This window comes from Pelodiscus sinensis, chromosome 11 (assembly GCF_052426305.1).
Source record: "Pelodiscus sinensis isolate ZL-2025 chromosome 11, ASM5242630v1, whole genome shotgun sequence".
Lineage (NCBI taxonomy): Eukaryota > Metazoa > Chordata > Testudines > Trionychidae > Pelodiscus > Pelodiscus sinensis.
Window position 1 is genome coordinate 28,305,813 of NC_143062.1, and position 17,880 is coordinate 28,323,692.

General features: G+C 51.5%; 1 protein-coding gene across 6 annotated transcripts in view; it reads left to right on the forward strand.

Annotated features, from left to right (window-relative positions):
* Positions 1–17,880, forward strand: part of PLXNA1 (plexin A1) — a 356,659-nt gene that overhangs the window by 252,501 nt on the left and 86,278 nt on the right. For all 6 annotated transcript variants that reach the window (XM_075938783.2, XM_075938786.2, XM_075938785.2 and 3 more), the window contains one exon: positions 304–504. In XM_075938783.2, the coding sequence (XP_075794898.1) occupies positions 304–504 (201 nt within the window). The remainder of the gene's footprint in view (positions 1–303; positions 505–17,880) is intronic.

Here is a 17,880-nt window from a genome sequence, read left to right on the forward strand (position 1 = left end):
ATCTTCCAGCTTGCCGATTTGGGGTGCAGGGGAAAGCAGGGGGCTGTGCTGCAGAGGTAGGTCCTGCATGCTGCAGAGTATGCAGAACCTTGGTCAAAGCAGCCGTGAAGCCCTGCTCTCACACAGGGCAGGATCCTGCCCTTGCAGCTGTGTTCTGCCTCTCATGGTTTTTCCTGGCCCTTCAAGGTGGGTGTTTTTCAGTAGGGTCTGGAGTATCTCTGCCTGTGGTGACGTCATTCAGTGTTAGGGGGTTTCAGGGCCTTGTCTCACTAGTTCATGGCCTGCTGTTTGTTCTTCCTGCAGGACTGCCCGCAGATTCTGCCCTCTACTCAGATCTACATCCCTGTGGGTGTGGTGAAGCCCATCACTCTGACGGCCAAGAACCTGCCACAACCACAGTCCGGCCAGCGCAACTACGAATGTATCTTCCACATCCCCGGCAGTGCCACCCGTGTCACCGCTCTGCGCTTCAACAGCACCAGTATCCAGTGCCAGAACACCTCGGTGAGTCCACGGCCCCTGCCCTGCTAGGCCTGGCTACTCCTCCATCACAGAGCGAAGGTGTGAACACCATTCGTGCCTGTGGAGTGTCTGAGACACCTCCCGCGATGCTTCTCCAGCCAGAATGTGTTTTGGTGCCAGGTCGTTCCTCTCCACTTGCCCTACAGACTCCATGGAGTAAAGGCCACCCCAGCTGCCTTGCTTTCCCTGACTGGTTTTTGTCTCTTCCATGCCTGATTGGCAGGTGGAAAATGTAGGTTTGTGGGGTCTTGGGGGAGATCCTCCAGCTCCTTGTGCTCTGTCTGCCTGCCCCCCTCTTCCCTCAGTCTCTGACTTTTCCTTTCCCAGTCTCTTTCCCCTCCTAGCTGCAATGGGAGATTGCCTGGTGGAATTATTCCATGCAGAATCAACACCCCCTCCCTCCTCTGCTGTGCAGCCAAAGGGACCCCAGGGGGGACCCGCCTAGGCTTTATGAACATTTCCAGGGAAATTTGCTAATGAAAGCCAAAGAAAGTAGCCTGGGTTGGAGCCAGCTGGGCTGCAGTTGGAGATCTGCTCCTGCTCCCCTCCTTCCCTATTTGCACTTGGTTTCCCCTTACGCAGGGCGCCTGATCCCACGTTACCAATGGAACAGAGTTAATTGCTTGCTGCATGCAGCATTGCACTCACTCACACATGCTCACACATGTCCAGTCACGCTTGCCCTGCCCGTTTGGCTGCTGCCCATCTATCCTGGGCTGCCATACACAGCTCTGCCGATGGCGCTCAGTCCTGACCTGCAGCCCCCGCGACTACTCCAGTCCTGAGCTCTTACACACATCTCTAGCAGCACCCCTTGAACTGCCCTCCAGCTGCTCTACTTTTCCATTCCTGAGCTGCCCCACACTGCTCTGCCAACACCCCTCTTCCCTGCTCAGCCAGCTTCCTCTCCCCAGTCCTGCTGATGCTTTTCCTGGCCAGCTCCTATTCTTCCACCAGTGCTCTCTCTGTCTAGACCTCCAGCATCCCAGTGTCCGCACAATCCCCTCTGCCGATGCACATTCCTACCCCCCTTTGCTGGCTCTCTGCCCCCCTCCGGATGGGATGAAGAGGAGAATGGTTTTGACAGCCAGGCCATGTGATCCCTCTGCGTGCCCCATGCTGCTGTGTGCCTCAGCTGCACGCTGAGCCTGCAACCAGACAGATCTAAAGTACCAATCCTTCCTTCACCTCTAGGGAATGCTGCTACTGCGGGTCCTCTGCTGACCTGCTGCTGGGTCTGTACCAACCTTTCCTCAGCAGCATGAAAGGGACCCATCCCCTCTCTCACTCTCTTTAATCCTTTCAAAATTTATTTTCCGTCCCTCGCATCATGAAACTCGTTGGCAGCCCAGCGCGAGCTGCACTCCCTGCTGTCCCTTCCTTCAGCTGCACAAGTGACATTTGGAAGCTATTGAAAAGCTGCTGGTTGTTTGAGACAGCCTTTCCTGCTCCCCCTCGCAGGTCTTGCTGGGGGTGGGGGAGGTGGACTGGCCTGGAGAACATCGCAGTGTCCCTCTGCGTCCCCTCCCACCCCGGAAGTTTGGGTTTGGGAAAGGGAGGTTGGCAAAGAGGACTCTTTACCCATATTGTATGTCATGTTTGGGGGAGAGGAGATGCTCTCCACGTTGGTGGACCTGCTACTTACTATGTCCTGCGCTGGCTGGTGGGCAGCAGGGCAGCTGCACCCCTTCTTGGATAGCTCCAAGGCTGGAGGGCAAGAACTTGTCCCAGCAGTATAAAGTGTCTGCATCATTTTTCTGGTAGCGAGATGACTGGAGTCTTGGACCAAGGGGCCTGCAGGGAAACTCCTGGGAAGAAACCATGCAAGGGAGAAAACAGGCTAAGATCTAGGTTCCGTATGTTAATGGGAAAGGGGAGGGGACAGTTACCCAGTGTCCATGTGCTGGGCTCAGGCTAGGCATGCAGCTATGGGAATGGCGTGAAGTCCCACACCGAGGTGTATGAGTGCAGGAGAGGCGCAGATGTGGGGCGGGGGTAAGCAGCAAGGGGAGCTGTACTTGGAAGATGCCACGGTCTTGTTTTTGTGAGAGACCAAGAGAGCCTTCTGCACAGAGATGTGGCTGTGAATGGGAGCTACAAACGGGCTGTAGAGAGCAGGGCTGGATTTCCCATTAAGCACAGTAGGCATGTACCTAAGGGTGCCTAAAAATTCAAATTTTACCCCTCGCGGGGCCTGGCAGGGGTGTGTGGCTGGGAGTGGGACTGGCTGACAGGGAGACAGCCCCACGCAGCCCTGCTGGGGTGCTCCTCACTCAGCCCAGTGGATAATCACACCCCAGTGGGGCTGGTGAGTGCAGCTGAGGGGCAAAGCTAAGGAAAATGGATCTCAGGGATTTGGGGAGGGGGTGCTGAGCAGTGAGGAGTATGGAATGGCAGAGGGGGATGGGGAGATCGTGTGTGTCTTGGGGCACTGAACAGCAGAGGGTCTGTGTGAAGGATTGGGAGTGGGGGAATCTATGGGTGGAGGGGTGCGGAGTGGCAGCATGCCTAAAAGTGGCAGGGTATGTCCCCTTCCCCAGCAGTTAGCGGCTCTGAGCTGCTGTGAGTGGCAGGGGCACACTACAGCTAATAGCCATGGTGTGATGGGGGGGGGGGGGGGTGTTGAAGCCCCGGTGCTTAGGGACACTCAGGATGTAAATCCCGCCCTGCTAGAGAGAGTGCTGTCCAGATTCTCAAGGGGTCACTGGCTCCTTCAGATCAGTTTCATGGTGGGGAGATCACCCACATTCCATCCTGCCTCCCCCTGTCTCCTGTGGTGCTCGACAGGCTGCTCATGCCTAGCAAGCCTTAAATCCCACCTCCCAGACACTGAGCCCAGAGTCCAGGTCTCAGCTGGCAGCTGGACGAGGTTTGGGGGCCCAGAGGCTCTGGGGAGCTTCTGTGGGTGAGGCCGAGTTGCCTGGACTGTATTTGGGAGAAGAGAGGAAGCCAATGCAGAGCTGGAGCAGCCTGATCAGGCTCCACCTTGCCCATCCCCTGTGGGGCTGGTGCAGGATTGTCCTCCACTAAGGCGTAGCCCGGTAGAGAGAGGGAAGCTGCCTCAGGTTCCGTCTCATCTGCCCCCTTGGGCTCAGTCTGGTTTCCAGGACTCCTTGTAGCCCAGTTTTAAATGACTCAGCACAAACGGAATGAGGAAGTCCATGCTGGATGGGGGTGTGGGTGCGTGATCAGGCTGCCGCCCCTCGCCCCCCAGCAAGGGAGGCCTGAGCTGGGCGCTCGTTCCTGTCCCGCCGATACCTCTGCTTCTCCGTCTCCATCAGAGTCTGGTAAAAGATTCTTCCGAGGTCAGTGGAACGAGGTCAGTGGAACGAACGGCCATTTCCCCAGCAGGAGGCCAATTACACAAAATACCTGCTCAGCCATTTGAGGCTGTTACTGCAGCACACGGGCTCCTGGATGTGGCCTAATCGCATCCCAACTGCCAGTGCTCACAAGGCTTGAAATGGGGTTGATTAGGAGGCTGGGGGATTCGGCAGCCTGGTGGTGGGAGTGCTTTGGAGGAGCCATTTGTCAGCTGCACAAGAGGAGGAATGGGGATTCCTAGTCCCTGCAGGACAGCCAGGCTGCACTGACTGTGCCAGCCACCTCCACTGGCAGGTGGCCCTGCAGCATGATGCCTCTTTGGGGAAAAAGAGTGCAGACGCAGCCAGTGCTCTATAGCCCCTGATCCCGCAGTTGCTTATTTATGGGCTAAGTTTTACTCATGTGCGTAGGCCTGGTAAGGTCAATAGGGTTACTCCCACTGACCTGAGTGTTGGCAAAATCCGGACCCACATCACAGCCGTCCTTTGCTGGACCCACATACAGAACCCATATCCTTTACTGGTCTGCCAGTTACCCAGAGTCCTTGGGGTGTTTCCCAAGAGCAGCCAGGCAGAGCTGGGTCCTTGCCTTTGTGCTCCCCAGGAGGGCAGAGCAGCTTTGTGTCCCCATCCCCCCCGAGTGCTCCAGTACCTGCGAGAGGCCTGGCAGGGTTTGCTCTCCACGGAGTGGAAGAGAAGGAAGCCAGGCAGCAAATGTGAAAGCAGAAGCATGGAGGTGGTGGGCGTCGGTGATCTCCCAGCCTTAAGGTGGGTAGTCACCCGTGAGCATTTATTGCTCCCTGACCTTTCCCATTCGAGGAGCAGCCCTCTCGCCAGCCCATCTCCTTCCGTCCCCTATTCATTCTGCACCTCTGTTCTCCATCCCGTCTCTCTGCCCCAGCTCAATCCAACCCCTCTAGGCATGGGTCTGCCTTCCCAGCTGGGAGATTCATTCTCTTAACTTGTCCTCCTACTTCTCCCTCCTCCCCTGGAGATGCAGAATGGGTTCCCTAAGGCCCGATCCAGGGGGGTGCTGTCTGCCCTCAACCCTGCTGGCTTCCATGGGAGTTGAGAGGGCTAAATCTTCTCGTAAACCATCCCTTTCTTTGTATGTCTGGTTCGGCTTAGCTCACTCTAAAGCGATTTGGGATGCTGTGTTCTGACGGACACGATATAAAAATAAATGGCGTGGTTGAACAGTAGCGGGAAGGCTGGCTTAATGGGTCTTGAAGGTTGTATCTGTTACACAGCCTGTGGGAGAAGACTGTGTCTATAGAAATGCAAAGCCTGGGAGAGAGGCTGGGAGGGGATAGGTGGGGTTTTGGGGATGGGAATTACCCACAGTCTGTGCTGATTTCTTCCCACTCCACTACTGCCTGCAAACAGGGGTGATGGGAAGTGCTAGGGGCAATAGGCAGCTTCTGTATCTTCAGAGCAGCTCTGTGCATTCCAGCCACAGTGCATTAGCCACACTGTTGCCTGGAGCTTTTACGTAAAGGAACATGAGGGCCCTTTAGTTTCGGCACCAATCAGCAGGTTTTGTCTGTAACACGAATGTGTTTTACAAAGCTTAACTACAGAACCATCCGCTCTTATGAATTCTTTGTGTAACTAAGGGACCATTGTGATAGCTGCTCTCCGCTACAGACACCTCGTAAGAGGTAGCCCCTGCCCACGAGGAACGGAAAGGCTGAATAGACCAGAAGTGACTCAGGCACAGAGTGCGTGCAGATCACACAGCAGCTTAGTGGCTGAGGCAGGACAGAACTCAGGTGTCCTGCCTCCAGGCCAGTGCTGTATCCATTGGACAGTACAGCATCTCCTGGTTGGAGCCCACATTGCCATAATTAAAGATTGTTGAAAGGTTGCATTTGGCTAGTATAGAAACACCGGTTTGGTCTAGAAATGATCACATGTGCCTGGACAGCAAAGCAAAGCAAAATGTCTTTGTGCAGGGTGTAGTCAATTGGTCAAGTTGTCCTTGACTTACAGATTGCGGGGCTAGTCAGTTGCAGTCCCATGATGCTAAGATTTGCCCAGAATTCTTTCTGAAATCCTATTTGCATTCTCCTTCTAAAACTTTGCACAAGAAAAATCTTTCTCAAATGACAGGACCTGTCTTTACTTTCTGGGTACACTCAGTGCCTGTTGTAACATTTGAAGGCAATGAGCCAGCCTGTTCTTTAGAGTGGGTGCTTAAATTTCACACTTCTTTGTAATTTTACTCCTCTATGTTTTTTCGGTCCATCTGGCTTGATGATAATACTTCACACTTTCCATGCAGTTAACTATAATTAAGGGTGACCTGCAGTGGGGGGTAGAAGAGATATTGAGTTCCTACCCTTGGTTGTTTCTTTGTGATGGATAAGGAAGGCTGGAAAGTTCTTGTTTAAATTTGACATGTTTATAATTCTAGAAAGTTGTCTTGTCTGGCCTGTTCTCTAGTGACTGGAGAACTAGTGAAATGCTGAAATTATCAGAGACAGAAATTGAGACCTCTGATTCAGGACAATCCTTAAATGCATACTTAATTTCCATGACTTTTATGGGACCTGCACAGGAAGTTATGCTTTCCTGAAAGGTGCAGGGGAGGCTTTTTAAATGGAGAGATGGTTGTCTTATATTTCATTTTGGTAATTTATGTAACTCCAATGACTAGTTAACATGGCCAAGAAAAGACATCTTTGTTCAAAATTCAGCACTTCATTCAATAAGGTATGAGAGTTGACAGTATGCATGCTCTGAGACATCTAACACATCCTCCATCAAAACCAAGGGACACCAGATTTGATATTCCTGCTATTTGTAAAGTTAAAAAACAAGCAGAAATCCCCTTTCACTTTTTTACCTCCCTAGCTCCCCCTCCTCACTCTTGGGCTTTCCTTATACTCCCTAAAGAAACGAAAATGGTGCAGAAGCTCAAATTAAAAAAATGTTCTTTGTATGTCAATTTTAAATATAGTGCATCGGTTAATTAATATCCTTCAAGAGACATAGAAGCTTCAGCCTTATTGTTAGGCATAGTGATGCACTGAAGCTAAAATATGTATCCTTTGTGCAGTTACAACTTCTTATCATGTAAAAGTGTGAAAGTGAACCCCCTCGCCTCAGTCTCGCTAACACACCTGAGAGAAAAGTTACTTATGCAGACAACGTGTTGACAGTTTCGGTGCCATAGTGTGAAACAGAAGATTGATAAATATTTGCACATCCTCGCAGTTGAGGAGTCTCAGATAAACTGTCCGGTTCCCCTAAGCCCTTACCTCTGCTCCCGTTTCCTACCAGCCATCCATATAACATAGTCATTGTCACTCATCCAGCGGCTGTAAACAGCAACACTGGTGAAAAAAGCAGCAATGTTTTTCAGAATCTGAGATGTTGCTAGTAACACCGTGAAAATCTCTTTTTTAATTATAGGGGGACAAATTTCTGGTGTATCCAATATGGGTTAAAGGTAGAGATATGAATTTGTACTGATTACCTGGTAAGCAGTACCCTTAACAGCAGCTGGCAGCCCCAATCATGGAGAGACTGGGAGGAGAAGCTGACCCCCCCATGCTTCGGGGTGCCAGATCCTGCTGCAGGCCCTCCTGTGTGGGATCCTATGTAATCAGTTAACCTGGTAAACCAGGAATGGATTTGTCGCAAGCTTTTTCTCTTGAGAATTTCCACAGTGAAATGTCAGTTGCTGGGGCACTAGAAACATTCTGTCCCTTTATGGTATGAAATAGAAATGAACTTCCACTCTCCTTTCTGCTCAGACTTGGATTTGTAGTTTGGGCACTTTGAGGTGCAATGTAGCGCTAAGCTCTTTCCCTTTCGCTTTAACAAAAGCCACACTTGGTGGTGAGCAGCTATATCAACTGTAGCTTTCAAAGCCCCTTCGGGCCATTCTCTTTCAGTTCCCTCCTCACCCTCTGCTGAAGAGTCACTCATCCTTCATGCATCTTATCTCTGGTTTCCAGCCGTTGGCTCTTTGAACTCTGTCCCTTCCACCGTGGCGTTCCTGGTGTAGAGAGGCATCCGCCAGCAGAACTGCTGCTTTGGAAAATGAACGGCAAGTTCCTCCCTTTCCTTTTTATCCCAATGGCAAAATGGCCTGTGATTGGAAACTGCTCTCCTCGTCTCCCACGACCACCTGGCGTGGTGAGGGGAGCCAGGCAGATACTTACTGGGTGTGATAGGCGCTCTTGTACTATTTCCCTGAAATTAGGCTGGATCCAGAATGTAAAGGTTTTTCGGTGAGCCAATTGGTCTGTATTCTTCCTTTGCCATCCGAGGAGCTCACATGCAAAACCTAAGTGAGCCTCTCAACACTTGCGCAGTAGGCAGCATTGTCCTGGTGTACAAGTAAGTAAACTGAGTCCTGGAGAGATTTGCCCAAGGCTGCAGAGCAAGCCATTAGCAGAACGAGAACTAGAGCCCTGACTCCAAGCTCTGGCAACACTTCTCCAGTGTTGAACAAGATGCCAGGCTACTTATGGTACCATGGTGCTGCAAGTATAGGGGCGTGGGAGGTGAGTGGGTGGGATTTCACATCGTGTCAATGGTTAAAACTAGGCCAGGTGTCAAGGGGGAAAACATTTGGCTTGTGCTTTGATCAGAACAAAATCCAAGGGTCTCCAGATTATTGTTGATCATATTCTGGTCCCTTTTTGTGCTGAACTCAGGTTTCTTGGCCAGGTGAATCAGAGGGAAGGCACTTGAATATGATGAGGGGAAAGGAGAAGGGTAAGAGAGAGAGGAAGAGGAGTTGTAAAATCAAAGCCCCGGCATTACTGCCAAGTCTCATAGTGTTTGTGAGGGCATTTTGCGGGAATATATTTATAGGGGAACATAAATCATACATCCATGCCCTGTGATGGGTGCTGCACACCTACGGTATACATATCTCTAATTAACCAGCCACGAGAGTGAAATAGGATTGGAGCCTACAATCTGAGACATGTTGCTTGAAAAAGCCGAGCACTCTCTCCGAGTAGCGCCTACATTTATCTTTCCTGCAGCAGTGTTTAAAGGGAAAAGGGAGTATCAGGAGAGTTTGATAGGATCCAATTAAATTCCAGCAGATAAAATAATGATGAATTGCAGTTGAGCCCCAGCGAGACACAACGTACATTACAGCCATTCCCATAGCGAGAGGAAGAAGTTGAGGTCATCAACTACAGAAAAATAGGACACAGCTGCAACTGTGCCATTCCCACAGAAATACAATCAAGGGGAGCACACACATGAGAGTGAGGAGAGGGGAGAGTGTGTGTGTGTGTATGTATGCATGTGTGCACTGAACTTATGGAAGGCAGATATATTGTGCCAATACAACGCACAATACTGGGAGAAAAGCAGAGAGGCCCAGCTACCTCTCTGCCCGTGTTTCTCAGAATGGGTCATGTTTCACATGCCTCTGAGGACCCTGGGTGGGCTCGTGCATTCTTGTTGGGGTGGAGGTGTGGAGAATTTGATTTGTATGAGAGGAGGGCAAATGGAATTTGGAGGAGCAGCTCAGAGCAGATGGCTAGAAAGATTCTTGTGTAGATTTCCTGTGTGCCCCCATTGGATGCTGGGAAACTGGATTCTCAGGGGCTCCTCTTCAAAGGCCCCACTTTGCCAGTCAGTCTTTCTCCCCAAAGAAGACAAGTTCTGTCTCCCCTTGGGGCTCTTCAACCACAGTCCAAGATCAGCCAAGGGGATTGCTACAGGGCAGAAATGGTGCACATTGACTGAGGCTGGAAGACAGGGGCAAAAGTGAGTGTAATGGCTTTATCACTGCTGTCTGGGGCTGGATTCACACACTTTCACTCAAAGTGAAAAACTCATATCCCTGCGTCCATACCCTGGGTTGTACAGACCCGCAGGCGCTTGTGTTTGAGTGGAATGGGTTAGGATGGCACAAGCTGGTTTGGCTATCAGGATTGAGGTGAAATTCACTGAAGGAAATTGTAGGCTGACAGTCAGGAAAGTCAGTGAGATAGGATTAGGATGAGTTTTGTAGGAGCCCTCTTGCTTGAGTGATTTCTATCTAGACCAGATACACTGCCGGGAACAGTCAAGCACAACTTTACAAGCTGAAGAGGAGAGGGCAAGCTGGGACATCAGTGAATCCAGTATTACTAGCAAGGCTGCACTGTAGCTTCTTGACAGGCCATTCTGTTCTGCTATTCCAAATGGAATTGGGATTGGAGAGATTGGGACTGGAGAGTTCCCGACTCGGCTGCTGAGTCATCATGTGGCATTGGTCCGTGTACGGACCTTCCCCTGACCTCTCACCTGTAAAATGGTGATAATACTGATCTACCTTATTCTGCCAGCCTGTCTGGAGGAGGTTGTGTGTGTGTGTCCCCTTAGTCCTGTGATGATGCATGAGTAGGGTGACCATATTTCCCTATAATGAATATGGGACAGCTGGTAAAATTACTCTTATTCAGGTGAGTTCAATGGCAATTCATCAGAACTATGTTGTACAAATATACAAATTAGCATCAAGCTGACTGAGCCCCCATTAAGAAGAAATACTGCGTAGCTGGAGACTTTTTACTTATTAGACCCTTCCTCTCCAGCGCGCTCTGCTCTACATGCCTGGCTGGGACACCATGATGGACTCACCTCTCCTTGTTCCTGGTAAGGGTGTTAACTAGTGGTTAATTCACTAGTTGAGTAGTCGGTGGAATTTCCATCGACTACTTGACTAGTCGATAGGCCCTTCCACATTCTCCTTTGAAATGTACAAGAGTCCGCTCTGGACTCCCCATTTGCCCAAACTCTGCCTCCTTCCCCATTCCCTGCCATCTCAGAATGGAACAGCCAGCTGGCTACATAGCAATTGATTTACTGGGCACCTAAGCCTAGCAAAGTGTTTAATGGATAACACCAGGAGGAGCCTGCACCATGTGATGGGCTGGCTCTCCATGGCTGTGGTTTGGGAACTTTGGTCTAAGCAACATGAGTCACTGAACTCTCCAGCTGCCCTTGTGCATCAGTGACTCAGTCCGCCCAGCAGAGGGAGCACAGGTTAAAGGGGAACTGGAAGTGGCATGGTACAGGAGTCTGGGCATGGGTCTGGCATCCAGGAACATGACAGTCCCGGGCTTGGCACTAACATTTGCCTGCTCCAAGTCACTTCCCCTGTCTATACTTCATTCCGTCATCTGAAAAACACAGAAGATAAGAATGCACTTCCCTGCCTCCTGAGGGGAAGCTGGGAGGGTTAACTGGTTACTTTGTGTAGTCTTTTAAGGGCAGAGCTTTTGCCCTTATGGACATGTGAGAGTTCACGTTATTAAATAAAATCTTTACATTGACATACAAATACTGTTTGGAATTCAGGGTCTCCAACCCTCCAGGATTGTTCTGGAGTTTCCAGGAATGAACAATTAATCTTTAATTAAAGATAACATCATGTGATGAACCCTCCAGGAATTTGTGCAGCCAAAGTCGGTAACCCTAATTCCAGAATGGGCACCGAACGCATCTGTGTAGCCTTCAACAACAATAAATAGGTTGGAAATCAGCCACCTCTTCGCTTAACTGCCAAGTCCTGAGGTCAGGAATCTGTTTCCTTTGTAACAGTCATGACCAGTAACTCCGTGTATGGAATGTAGCAGCTTCCTAGGTCTGCCGTAGGTGTCAGTAATGCTATCAACTCGTGTAGGAGAAAATAGCTCGGAGCCCCAATCTCAGACACTGCGGGATAAAAAGCCATTCAGTGCATCTTTGGGGAAATACTGATTTGTGAAATCCACCTGGCTCCTCTCATGGGAATCTGCTATCATTAATTACCCAAAAACCCAACCAGTCAAACAAAAACACAACACCACATGCTTTCATTCACTTTTAACTGCAATGAACCTCTTATCTGGTACCTCTAAACCCAGTGTCTGATTCCCTCTGCCTATTACTTTATGGCCTGTACACTTGTACAGCACCTGATCAAAATGGTTGTGTTGTACACAGGCCTAGGAGATGGTGCAAGGCCCTATTCTGTCTAGAGTATTTCTCTGGTGACTGTCATGGTCATATCTAAACACCTGTCACGACAGTATTCTGACCTGTTGGCTTGTCCCTAGAGATCTGCTGACATTGTCCCTGAAATCAGCTGCAGCTCCATCCCTGAGAAGGTGTTTAGGAGTTGGTTGGTTTTTTTGGGGGGGAATGGAATCAGGAGGAGGAGGAGGGAAATCCTGGATAGCAGAGCTGCAAATAGCCGGAGATCCCCTCTAGCCCATTGCCATGATTACATTGTTAATGTAGGTCAGTCACAAAGAGGGCAGACCCTGGAAGGAATGAAAGGAGATTCTCCAGCTCCTCAGGTTGGTATGGATGTGAAAGAACAAGCAGGGTGTAAGGAGGGGAGAGGTTTTGGCTGTGCTTATGTAACTTTAGCCTGTGGTGTCAGACTCTTGGCCTGAGAGAAGATTCACTGGCTGCTTTCCCCACCACTTCTCCTACACACCCACTTTCCCTGGCTTCTCCCGCTGGGTTTCAGGATACGTGTTGGGCTCCCGTCCTATATGTAGCATTCAAGGAGACACGGCAGTTCTGGCAGGACCAAAAAGGCTGGCTTGGCCTCCCTCCGGCTGAGTCATGGGGAGATGGTCAACTGCCAAATTGGCCCAGGAGAAGCTGAGGCCAAAGGAACAAGCACTTGTTTTCCCAGGGAGTTTCCTAGAGTGGCTGAAAGAGATCAGAGCACATGTAAGAACGTCTTGAACAACAGGATTTAATAATTCACAGCCCTTTACAGCCCCCTCTCCCTCTTCTCTGCAGCAAGAGCTGCTGGGCTCCCCAGCTAAGTGACCATCGAAACAACCAGCAGGCTGCTATGGTCTGTTTCTGAACAGAGCAGCGTGTTCCCCGTGTGTGCTGCTGGCTGCCCTGCAGGAGGGGACGCAGACCTAATGCAATCAGTGGAATGTAGCAGAGGTGCCGTGAACTGAGGAGGGACGCGCTCACATCTGCTGTGGCTCTCTTGTTAGAGCCTCTGGAGTCTGGCCCTCTCAGCATTGGTTTGCTAAGGGAGCTTTGTGCTGGAGGAAGGGGCCTGAAACTGTGTGCTCCATGAGGCAGGAGGGTCTGGAAGGAAGTGCAGGGAACTGGGAGTTGGCTATTGGCTTTCCCTGGCGTTGGGATTAGGAGGAAACTCCCACTTCTGGGTGAGGACCCTGGCAGTGGTGGCTTGTGGGTCCTAGCAAGTGCTGTGGATTGCATTCCATACAGTTTGCTGGGGGGAGGGGGTTGTGTTAGGCAAGCCCTTAACAACTCAGCTGCTGTCTGCTCTGGGGCATGTTGGTTCTACAGCACTTCTCACTGAACCTTAGGCCACAAGGTTGTGGTATGTGCCAGTGGCTGCCCCTCTCTGTGCCGGAAAGGGCTGCATTTCAGTGGTGCAGGCACTATGGGATCCTTCAAATTGTGCTGCAGATCCTGCCGAGCCCCCTTCCTGCCCACATGCTAGGATGACTGTGAGTAGAATCCAAGCAACTGCTGTTGTGAATCCCTGGGCTATTTCAACGCCTGCAGCCTGAGTGGAGTCCAAACACTGCCCCAAATTTGGCATCTCTAGGCACCCTCAGAGGGTCACCGCCCTGTGATTGTTGGAATCCTCTGTCCAGCCCCCAGGCTTGTATTCCCCGTTTACTCAGACACGCCCCGTTCCCTGTTCCTAGTTAGCACTGTACAGGCATTCTAGGAAGCCACACAGGGAGGGATCTGTGGCAGATGGAGTGGGCTACCCCACCCCCAACCTAGCCTGGCTCCACCTCCAGCCCAGACCGTGCCGTGGCCAGGATGGCCCAGCCCTAGAGCTGCCACTGTGGGGAGAGGTGTTATTCACCCCCTAGCTGGTGTGAGGAGAGAGCTGAGGGAGTCCTTTCTCCTTGTAGTAGCCCCAGAACCCCCCCTTCACCCCAAGCCTGGCTCCACCTGAGCCCGCACCCCCAGCCAGCATCCCCGCAGCCTTGCATCCCAACCCTCGGCTTCATGCCTGAGCCCTCTCCCCCAGTACAAACCCCTTGGCCCCACCCCCACTGCATGAATTTTGTTTTTTTATGTTCTGGGGTGGGAACAATTAGAGGGAACCCTTCCCAGAACTGCAGCCCAAATGTGTGAAGTGCCTGATTTCCAGTTTCAGCCTCCATGGGTGCCCAGCATTTGTGAAGCAGCCAATACATGGACACGTTGCTCAGTCAAACTTTTACCCTTAATCATGGAAAGCCTAGGAGGGTGCAGATCATACAAGAACACACACAGCTGAACCTGCAGCTGCCCTCACTTCCTGTGTTACCCTCCCTTGTGAGCCCTTGGGGGGCATCTCCGTGCAGGGAGGCACCGTGCTGCCTCCTAACACAGGCTCTGATGTGGTGAACGGTCTCTCCCTGGTGGACTGTAGGAAAGGGCCCTGTAGCAAGTTGTGACTCACCAGCTCGCTGCCTTTAGCTGGTCATTCCGGGAATTAGCTCAGTCCAGCCTCAGAGCTCCCTCTTCTGGGGGTGTCTCACACATTATTACCCTTTTTTGTCTGTTCTCTATCACACATCAGGACCCAGACCGTGGCCCTCTTCACCCCAGATACTGCCCTGCCGCTGTGCCCCACGCTCTGGGGTCCTCCCCTCCCAGGGAACCCCAACTCCCTGTATCAACCTTGCCTCAGTGACCCACTGCCACTCATCATCTAGCCCCTGCCTCGGGTAAAATGCAGTCTGAAATGGCCACTCATCATTGGCAAGGGGGTGTGGTCCGGCTGCCTTCTCCTGCCCAGTTGCTCCTCTGCGACCTTAGTACCGTCACTGGGCCTCAGCTTGGGGTTTATTCAGGCCTGAGCTCCTCTGGCTCACTCTGCCTTTCCCCCAGCACTGCTTTGTCCAAGGTATCCTGCTAGTAGGAAGCTGGGTCTCTCTCCCTCCAGACCTGGACCAAGAGTGAGCTCCTCCTGGCCAGCCATCCTCTCTTACACAGCCCTGCTGGGCTCTGATTGGTTGCCACAAACCCTCTCCCAATTGGCTTTCAGCTTCAGGCGTCTATCACTGTTTTAAATCTCTTCATTCCAGTGCAAGGCAACCATCCCATTACAGGCCCCCAAACAGGCCAGACCCTGCCCTTTAAAAACCATTCCTCTCCGTCAGCCGGACCCTGGCCAACTTCCCCACAGGAGCCGAAACCCCTGAGGGTGGCTTTGTGGCCGAGATGATCTCCCCACTTCATAAAGCAGTTCTTCTGGGCAGAGACCAGTCTTCTGCCTTGAATAAGATTTCAAAGGATTGGTCTTTAGCTACCCTCTGTGGTTCTTCTATTGCCCCCAGCCTTTGGAACATCAGCCCAGCCTTGATGCAGACAGATCATGAGTAAGGCAAAAGGCAGCACATTCGCAGTGGTGTTTGCAGCCTGACATGGACACACAGGGCTCCTAATCTCAAGCCAACTGTTCCCATCGACATGAAGGGCTGAACTGAAACCCTGGCTCCGAATCTCCTGTAGGGCCAGGGGTGTCTGTAATTGCAATCTGGGTTGCATGGCTTCAGCTCATCTCAGCAGCGAAGGTAATATATTACCAACGTGAGCTTCAGAACCAGGGGAGAACTGTCAACATTAGTCACAGTCATTCATTCGTTCGGCAGCGCAAGAGCCGGCAGTGTGTGCAGCTTGGAGACCCTTCCTGTCGTTAGTTTCTATTTCACCTTGCCCTTTACTCTGCTCAGACTGTGACTCTCTGCCAGTGCCCCCTTCCTGGCCTGGATCATACGCCATTGTATGTTCAGAACCTCAGTCCAGCTGTCTCAGAGCTGAGTGGGGAGGGTGGTTCTTCCAGAGACATCTTGAGTCTATCCCCTACCATCCTTCCACATGTGCCAGTTGCTGTCTCCATAGGTGGTACATGAAGGGTTAATCATCTCTTCTCTCCCATCTCTCCTCTTCCCCCCAAGAAGGAACTCATTTCCAAAAGGAGCTGGGGCAGAGAGATGCAAATAAGTGTTCCGGACAGCTGCAGGCTGCATGCCTTCCCGAGATGCCAGGGCCTCAAATGAGACATGTCAGAGTACAAATTGAAAATGCCAATTTCACTTAGGCTGCCACGCTGCTCGTCACAGCTAAATCCTGCTCCATTGCCCTTCCCCCACCTCCCGCTTCCCCCAACTGCCAATTGATGGTCTTCACGCATTAATGTGCATCTTACCCAGACCACCCCAGAGCGCATCCCTCTTAGGGGACCTCTAGGCTCTGCCCACCTGTGGAGGTGGAGGTAGGACGGGGAAGGCTACACTGCAAAGATCTGAACTCTACTCCCTTCTGGCTCTGTCATCCTGGGACCAGCGGGCAAGGCCTGTGGAGCTCAGACCTGAGTGGCCTTCCCTGGACCGCCAAGGAGGCACCTCATGCAGCAGTGGTGCTGACTCAGCCAAGAAGGGGTCTGTACTGGAGCTCACTAGGGTGTTGATGGTGGCAGTGCTGTTCCGCTGAAGAGGTTGGCTTTCAGCTGAGTTGGAAAATAGGATTTGTGGGGGTTTATGCTAATGAACATCCGAGTGGAGGTTTCAATTGGATGTGTCATTTTTTACTTCCTGTCATAAACTACCGGGCACCACTAAGCAGCAGCTGCATTCCTCCCCCGAGGTGGCTGCATTTTACCAGTGGGCAGTGATCCGTGCATGCAGAGGGCCATTGGCCTGGTGTACACATGTATGCCAGCGCTTCAGGGCGACTGAATTTGGCCTATTGTTAATCAAGGGATTTGGCTCTTTCGGGATTAAAGCTGTGTGTGCACGTGGATTGTAATCAGTGGGACAGCCCAGGTGGGGCAGACCCACGGTTGGTAGGGCAGGCTGTACAGTAAGATCTGAATTGACCCCAAGTACTACTGCCCGTGTCACCTGCTGCCTCTGCCTTGGCTTGGGAGCAGGGTTCTTTTGCACCGTCTCCAGGGCCACCCTCCTGCCTCTTGTTCAGCAACTCTCTGTTGCCCCTCTAGCTTTTGGGAGCCTGAGGAAGAAGTGAATAGCTCCAGTAAAGCAGAGCCATGTGCATCAGTCAGCAGTGGGGCTGGCGTGTCTCCTGCACTGAGACACCATGTGGGAGGGAGGTGGGCCAGCCTGGCTTTCTGGCTTTGTAGGGCAGTTGGTTTGCGATGAGGTGCTGGGTGCTCCCTCTTGGCTAATCTCCAGAGAAGCACAGGGGGAGCTTCTTAGCCCAACAGCTGGGTTAAAGGAGAGAGAACCCAATAACCACAGTGCACAGGTTCAGAGGAGGAGAAGGCCCCCATCTCTTCTGGGTGCACAAATAATGGGGCCAGGGGCCTGGTGCAATCCGGTCTCTGGCCCAGCCTCAGAGAAGCCATAAAGAACAGCTTCTCCTCCCATCTACTCCTGTGACCATAGAGCATGGAGCCCAGTTTTTACATTGCTCAGAGATCAAACACCACCCCTGAGATTTACCCCATACTGTCTTCAGGCAGGCACCTAGCTGGGGCCAGCACAGTCCAGGAACAGTTACTGTCCCTCTCACCTGTGCTTTTTGTCCCACCCAGAAAGGCCAAGACATATGTCCCCTTCCTAGCTAGCAGGCGACTGCAGCTGCCCGAGAGGCAGCTCATTCAGGGTGTGCACTGGCACAGAGTGTAGGGCTGTCTGCCATGAGCACAAAAAATGTTCCCTTGTAATATTCTTATGGGACAGACTTGTTGAGCGTCTCTGGGTTTGGTTAAAAGGGGTAAAAAGCAAGGGTGATATCATGCTAGGGGTTTGCTACAGACCACCTACCTCGTCAGAAGAGGTGGATGAGGCTTTTTTTAAACAGCTCACAAAATCATCCAAAGTGCAAGATTTGGTGGTGATGGGAGACTTCAACTATCCAGACATCTGTTGAAAACTCAGGCTACGTCTACACTACAGGTTTCGCCGGAAGAGGCAATGCAAATGAAGCGCAGATTAGCATTTTCTCGTGCTTCATTTGCATAATCTCTTCCAATCTGTTTTTGTGCAAAAACAAGCAATGTGGATGTTTCCTTTTTGTGCAAAAACCCTCTTTTGCACAAGATCCTTATACCTCC